Source organism: Prionailurus viverrinus, chromosome D1 (genome assembly GCF_022837055.1).
Source record: "Prionailurus viverrinus isolate Anna chromosome D1, UM_Priviv_1.0, whole genome shotgun sequence".
Classification (NCBI taxonomy): Eukaryota; Metazoa; Chordata; class Mammalia; order Carnivora; family Felidae; genus Prionailurus; species Prionailurus viverrinus.
This window is the reverse complement of record NC_062570.1, coordinates 21,262,472-21,270,286: the sequence shown is the minus strand read 5'-3', so window position 1 is coordinate 21,270,286 and position 7,815 is coordinate 21,262,472. Positions and strand designations below refer to the sequence as shown.

Below are 7,815 nucleotides of genomic sequence, written 5' to 3'. Positions count from 1 at the left end.
AAATGTGGGAATAAAACTCATAGTTTCTACATCTTTGATGGTGGAGAGATGGGAATGATAGAAATATCAGGGAGTTGAATACATGGAACTTTCTTGAATGATTTGGTGTCCTCAGTCATTACCAATTCCTAAGTGATTTCACATGCTTGTATCTGGTCCCCACTCCCATTATCAAAGCCTATGAACTCCTGGGACATGGTTCAGGTAGCCACATCAGGCTAGAATACTGAAACAGCTTCTGGATCAGAGATAGCAGGCAGATATTAGTGGAATTATCACTAATCTAGCAGGGTCTGAGATATAGCCCCATCTGCCAAGCAAACTACAGTATTCAATTTCCATGGGATAAGCATATAAGTAGGTCAAGGTTCAAGAAAAGTAAACTTTCTAGTAAACAACATATATCCTAGAAGAGACAGTATAGCATCCTTACAAAAGGGGGAATAAAGAAAAAATTATATATATATATTAAAATACATATATTTTAATATATAAATATAAATAAATATATATTATATATATAAAGAAAACCCAAAGATGAAGAAAAAACTTGAAAGAAGCCTGAGTGGGGGAGAAACACCTTACCCATTAAAAAAAAGAAGAAGAAGAATTATAGTAGATTTCTTATCAAAAACTACACAAGCAAGACAAGAGTGGGGTGAAATATTTAAAGTGTTAAAATGTTTGAAGAGCATAGGATATACTGAAACCAATATTGCACTGTAAACTAACTAAAATTTAAATTAAAAAATAAGGTATAGGATATAAAATTCTTCCAGTAAAATTTCCCTTCAAAAGTGAAGAAATAAAAATTTTCCCAAACAAAAATTGAAGGAACCCATTTCTGGCACACCTGTTCTGCAAGAAATGTTACAAGGGATCCTTCAGGAAGAAGGAAAATGATCTAGGTCAGAAATTTAGATCAACATAAAAAAAAAGAGTGTTGGAGAATAAATAAATAAAAGTGGAATAAATGTTTTCTCTTAATTGATTTAGAAGGTCAATTTTAAAGCAATAACAATAACAAAGCATTGGGTAATCATTAACATTTATTTATTTTTTGAGAGTCAGAGAGAGACAGAGCACGAGCAGGGGAGGTGCAGAGAGAGAGACACAGAATCAGAAGAAGGCTCTAGACTCTAAGCTGTCAGCACAGAGCCCGATGCGGGGCTTGAACCCATGAACCGTGAAATCATGACCCGAGCAGAAGTCAGTCACCCAACCCACTGAGCCACCCAGGCGTCCCGGGTAATCATTATATATATGGGTAAGAGAAATGAATAGCAGCTATACCATAGTGGTGGGAGTGGAGGTTAAGAAAACTCTGTTATAAGGTGCCTACACTACACAGAAAGTGGTATAGTGCTATTTGAAGATGAACTTAAGTTAGTTTCAAATGTATATTGCAAGTTCCAGGGCAACAATTTTAAAAATTAAGAAATATAATTGATGTTAAGAGTAGAGATAAAAGGAAGTCACATAAAATGCTTAATTCAAACCAGAGAAGGCAAAATAAAAAGGGGGAGGGGAGAATGCAACATATAGAAAACAGTTCAACACGATAGATATAAATCCAATTATATTAATAATTACTTTAAATATGGTAAGTTTGTCAATTAAAAGATATTGTCAGAGAAAATTTTTAAAAAATGAGCCCCAAGTATATATGCTGTCTACAGGAAACCTACTTTGAACATAAAGATGTACATAGATTAAACGTAAAGGGGTGAAGAAACACACACCATGCTAATGCTAATCAAAAGAAAGCTGGCACAGGGTGCCTGGGTGGCTCAGTTAAGCGTCCAACTCTTCGTTTCAGCTCAGGTCATGATCTCACAGGTTCATGAGATCAGTCAGTTAAGCATCTGACTCTTGGTTTCAGCTGAGGTCATGATCTCACGGCTTTGTGAGATCAAGCCCCACGTCGGGCTCTGTGCTGACAGCACAGAGCCTGCTTGGCATTATCTCTTTCCCTCTCTCTCTACCCCTACCCAGCTCACTCTCTCTCTTTCTCTCTCTCTCAAAAATAAACATTACAAAAAAATTTTAAAAGAAAGAAAGAAACCTGATGTGGCTATACTCATTTCAAACAAAGCAGATTTCAGAACCAGGAAACCCATCAGGGATATAGGTGTTACATAATGACGAAAGGGTGAATTCTCCAAGAAGATGCAATAATCTTAAATGTGTACACAATCTAACAAGAGATCATCGAAATACCTGAGGCAAAAACTGATGAAGCTGGTAGGAGAAACAGTACATGCGCTTAGTTCATTGCATGAGATTTTTCTTGGTTTTCTTCTAGTCAATCAGATACTAGAAGCACATGGACTGTTTTTGAGGAAGCAACGGCTCAATTGGGAGAGGAACGGCACACGCTACATGATCCCAGCGTGACTATGCTGCAACTGGGGAAAAGAGGCACTGGGTTTCATTAAGTCTATGCGCAGTCGGGTACCCTGCTCTGGAAGGTACTGGGCTCAGTGTGAGTGGAAGAATCTCGAGGTAGTGCTATCTGCCATCCTCCTGTGGCCAAGTCTCTGCAGCCAGGAAAGAGCTGCAGGGTGAGGACGCCCAATGGGAGTTGAGCTCAGTTTCTCTCCTGGGCTCCTTGCCCAGATCATCAGTTCCTGAAAGTACAGATGGTGCTTTCTATTTTCCAAAAACATGAAGCACCAGCCTTGAAAGTGGGCTTCGATAAATGTGCCAAAACATACTTGTTGATTATGAAGACCGACACTTGTTTAAATTTGAGGAATTTACAGTTGGCACAACATGTTACTGCATGAGCTCGAATGGAAAAATAAAACCATCCTACTTTAAAACTATAGTCAGTTCTGTATGTTAAAGAAGACACATGGAAGATTGCTTTTGTTGTTATTGTTTTGTTTTGTTTTTTGCTCTAGAAGTTCCCAAGCTCTAGCCTAGTCCACAAGCTGAAGGGTAAGAAAAAGGGAAGGGAATAATACATGTAATAAAAAAAAAAAAATGATCTGTACAATAAATGTAAAGGGCCATATTTTTATGAGCACAGGGTAGTTCTACAAGTTGCATGGTCTTTAGGAAGCTGTCTCTTGTCACAACATCAATAGGACCTATCTAGATGGCAGCCATGGATATAAACAAGCTATTTTATAAAGACCAAGCCCTCACTTCTGAAACTCGAATGTTCACATGAATTACCTGGAGACCTTGCTAAAAGGCAGACTTTAATACAGTAGTTCTTGGGGTTGCCTAAAACTCTGCATTTCTAGCAAGCTTTCAGGTGATGCCACAGCCCTATTCCACAGGTGACACTCAGCCATAAGCAGACTTGTGAGAAAATCCTGGGAGATCGGTCTCCACTATGAAGTCAGGCTAATATTCCTGAGGTTCACTCAACAGCTCAACAGAACTCAGGTCTAGGCCATTCTCTACGTAAGTGAACAGATACTGAGGTCCTCCTCAGTATTCTTGAATATTCAAGATGAAAGTGACAATGGAATTCGAGTGTAATCCCAGTTTTGCATATAGGGATACTGAGCTCCTGGGGGTTAAATCATTTGTCCATTATCACATAACTATTTAAGTGTATTGTCAGGATTCTACTAGTGGTTTTCTGATCAGTGTCCTTTCCTTGCCTCATGTGAGTCAGGAAATCAGCCTACAACGGAAGATGAGGGGACAGGACCCAGTGTAAACCGTGCAGGCATCAGCAACGTTGGGAGGGAAAATAAGGGATAATAAAACCAATGCAGGTTCAAAAAATAAGTCCACAAAAGATCAGACCCAAGAAAGTGCAGTGTAGAGACAGACATTTTAATATTGGTACAATAGTATCGTAGGGGACACCACGTCAAATAGGGTCATTCCCACTAGGACAGAGTATGTGGGACATGAAGGTCAGAAACAAGCATGGGGAGCCCCTTTCTTCCTCATGGGCTGAATGATCCAGTCTCAGGTCTCAGGCAAAGCTACCTTTAAACCCACTTTTTCCTTTATTATAGATTATAGAGCCTGACTTTGAGGCCTCGTGGGTTCAGGCCAAGATGAAAGATTCCATTATTAGCTTCTTACTAAGATGTTTAACAATTAAGGGGTGCCTGGGTGGCTCAGTCAGTGAAGCATCTGACTCTTTATTTTGGCTCAGGATCTCATGGCTCATGAGATCAAGTCCTGTGTCAGGCCCCACAGTGATAGCATAGAGCCTGCGTGGATCTCTCTCTCCCTCTCTCTCTGGCCTTCCCTAGCTCACCCTCTCACCCTCTCTCTTTCAAAATAAAGAAACTTAAAAAAAAAAAAAAAAGTTTAACAATTAAGGAGAAACATCTGTCCCCAAAAGGTATGATTCAGTCCCGTCTCTTAGGCAGTGGGAGGGAAGGCATGTGCTACTGGTTAGCAAAATCCAAGTGGAATCAACCGGGAAGGCCACCAGCAGTGCCGCCTCTCACAGAGGACCCGTGGAGTCTCTCTCTTTGTGATCTTGAGGTTATACTGATCCCGATGCTGGCTTTCAACCTCCCTTCCAACTCTTTGTCCTATCTTAGAATAGAAAATTGGATAGCTCAGCAGTCTGATCGTGATGAGTATATAAGATCGAAGGGAATAGGGGTGCCTGGGTGGCTCAGTCGTTAAGCATCTGACTTCGGCTCAGATCATGATCTCACAGTTCCTACACTGGGAGTCCCACACTGGGTGAGCCCCACTTCTCTCTCTCTCTCTCCCCTGCCCTTTTCCCCTTGTGGGATTCTCTCTCTCTGCCCCTTGCTCAGTTGCACCATGTCTCTCTCTCTCAAAAAAAAAAAAAAAAAAAAAAAAAAGACCAAAGGGAACAGGCGAATATAATGCACTGAATTCTCTTATTTAGGGATCTCCTACATCAGTGCTGTACCCGTTAGTCTGGAGTCTGTGTCACCTGCTTTTCATGTGGTCATTCTGGAAAACCCGGAAGGAATGTAAATATCTAAATATCTAAATGCTTTAAATTCCTCCAAGAAAGGGAACAGGTTCTGGGGCCATTGGCACTTGGCTGAGGGTACATGTTGGGGGGGGGGGGGCAGCGGATCGCCCTACCCAAAGGGAACCGGGAACAGAGAGGCAAGGTGGGATGGGCATCCTTCACTTGTATGTCAAGAAACTGACAGGCCAGGTGTAAAAGGAAAAACACACCACAGCAGGAGAGCGTAAAGGAAAGGGCAGCAGCAGGGGAGAGGCACTTGTTTCTCTGGACAGTCTCCTCAGATCCCAAAGACAGCAGGGTCCACGGAGGACTTGGTAAAAGCAATAGCAGCTTTCACAAGCTTTTTCTTGATGGAGCCTGTTAGGAGGAGAAAACAAGAATTAGGCTGAGGAATCACAATGAGAGTGAACACTCTTCCCCGAGTCTCCCCTAAACTGGCCTGCTCATCTCCCCGGAGTCTGGCTCCTGTCTTTCTTTAACACCCCTGACTTTTCTCTTCCTACTGCCCAGATTCCCTTTCATCTTCTCAGACCCCGGAAATACTGAGCAGCAGTGAGCTAATAAACCCCCGAGGGGTGAGAGCTCCAGTCCAGCCTTACACTCGGTACAGTACCGAGATGGTGAGGAGAATAAACACCACGTCATCTCCTTCTCACAATTCACAGTCCCCATCCTTGTCCCTTTCCCTCTTTACTTACCTCCCCTTCCCCCATTTAAGACTGCACTCTCAGCCCCCTCCCCCAAGGAAAGAACTATGGGGGAGTCCAGAAAAGGTCTGAACTGGGAGAGGACCACGGGGCCTCCCTCTCAGTCATCTGCTAGCAGGCTTGGAGGCTCAGCACCTGGCAAGATGGCCAGCTTCCAACGGAGGGAAGGAGATGGGGGTCTTAGGACTGAACTCCTACCTGCATTACTGTTAATCCAGGTTCTGGCCTTCTTTTCCAGAAGTTCCCACTCACACTTCTGGTGCTTAGCCTTGGCATGTAGCCAAACCACCGCCAGGACTGTGGCCCAGCTTGAGGAATCTGCATCCTGTACAACACACAGAGACTTCCCTGAAACCTCCAAGTTGGAGCAGGAGGCCCCTCGAGGGGACACAAACACCTCCTCACTCACTTTGCTCCAAACTGCTGTTAAATGTGACGACCTGCTCTCTCGGAACCTCATCTGCTACTTGCAAGGCGTAAAGCCAGGCCCTGAGCCTCAGGGCAAAAATTGTGAGTCTTAGAGTAGAAAAGTCTTAAGTTTTCAATCCAGCAGAACCACCAGGGCGGTGCTGAAAACTCCTACAAAATCCCCAACAAGCATTCCCAAGCTATGATAAGAGAATACGTGCATAATTTCTTTATATTTTTATAAAGTATTGAATGTTTTATTTGAATATTTGCCAAACCAAAAGAAAAAAAAGAGGAATTACCCATAATGACATTTTTTTTTAATTTTTTTTTCAACATTTATTTATTTTTGGGACAGAGAGAGACAGAGCATGAACGGGGGAGGGGCAGAGAGAGAGGGAGACACAGAATGGGAAACAGGCTCCAGGCTCTGAGCCATCAGCCCAGAGCCTGACGCGGGGCTCGAACTCACGGACCGCGAGATCGTGACCTGGCTGAAGTCGGACGCTTAACCGACTGCGCCACCCAGGTGCCCCATAATGACATTTTTCAATTAAAAAAAACAATTTTAAGTTTATTTATTTATTTTGAGAGACAGAGATAGCATGAGTGGGGGAGGGGCAGAGAGCTAGAGAGAGAGACAAAAAGAGAGAGAGGGAATCCCAAGCAGTCTCTGGGCTGCCAGTGCAAAGCCCCATGTGGGGCTTGAACTCACAAAACCATGAGATTATGACCTGAGCCAACACCAAGAGTCAGCCACTTAACCATTGAGCCACCCAAGCGCCCCACCAATAATGACATTTTTGAGACAGAAAACTGATTCATAAGAAAGTGAAATGATTTGCCCAAAGTTGGCCTTCTAGCAAATGACACAGCTGGGACTGGAGTCACACTGTTCACTCAAGAGAGAGTCTCAGGCAGAGAACAGAAAATGAGTTTTAGGGATGCCTGGGTGACTCAGTCGGTTAAGGGTCTGACTTTGGCTCAGATCATGACCTCACCAACAGTGAGGTCAAGCCCCACGTCGGGCTCTGTGCTGACAGCTCAGATCCTGGAGCCTGCTTCGGATTCTTCCTCCCTCTCTCTCTCTTCCCCTCCCCTGCTCACACTCTGTGTCTCTCTCAAAAATAAATAAACATTAAAAAAATCTTTTTTTAAAAAAGAAAGAAAATGAGTTTTCACCCAGGGTCCCACCTTCAGTTTATAGACACAACAGATCAAGAAAAACTGTTCTTTTAGATCATGACCTTTAAAATTTGGAAACAGCTATCAGGTCCTCTGTGAGGAGTCCTGTCAATCAAAATTCTCAATTCCTTTCATTCTTCTTTAAAAGAACTGCTAATGTCAGAGCAATAAGAATCCCCATGCTTGATCTAGTCTAGAAACATCACAGTGATGTTTAAAATATACCTCCTTAGGGGCACTTGGGTGGCTCAGTTGGTTAAGCATCCTACTCTTGATTTTGACTCAGGTCATGAAGTCGCGGTTCATAGGTTCGAGGCCTGCATCCGGCTTTGTGCACTGACAGTGTAAAGCCTACTTGGGATTCTCTCTGTCTCCCTCTCTCTCTGCCCCTTCGCTGCTCTCTCTCTCTCAAAATAAATCAACTTAAAAAATAAAAATAAAAACTAAAATACACTTCCTTAAGTGGTCACATATGGAGGTCAGTGAACTTATGAAATTCTATGACCACAGCCCCAAAAACATAACACACACAGCTCTTCTGAAAACCCTGTGCCTTCCACTGATCACATATCACAT

At 42.9% G+C, this 7,815-nt stretch overlaps 1 protein-coding gene across 1 annotated transcript in view; it reads right to left on the bottom strand.

Annotated features, from left to right (window-relative positions):
* Positions 1 to 3,777: 3,777 nt before the first annotated feature.
* Positions 3,778 to 7,815, bottom strand: part of VWA5A (von Willebrand factor A domain containing 5A) — a 37,430-nt gene continuing 33,392 nt past the window's right edge. Inside the window, exons 18-19 of the mRNA XM_047879449.1 lie at positions 5,845 to 5,971; positions 3,778 to 5,296 (exon numbers count right to left, since the gene is read on the bottom strand). Of these exons, the coding sequence (XP_047735405.1) occupies positions 5,217 to 5,296; positions 5,845 to 5,971 (207 nt within the window). The 3' untranslated portion in view covers positions 3,778 to 5,216. The remainder of the gene's footprint in view (positions 5,297 to 5,844; positions 5,972 to 7,815) is intronic.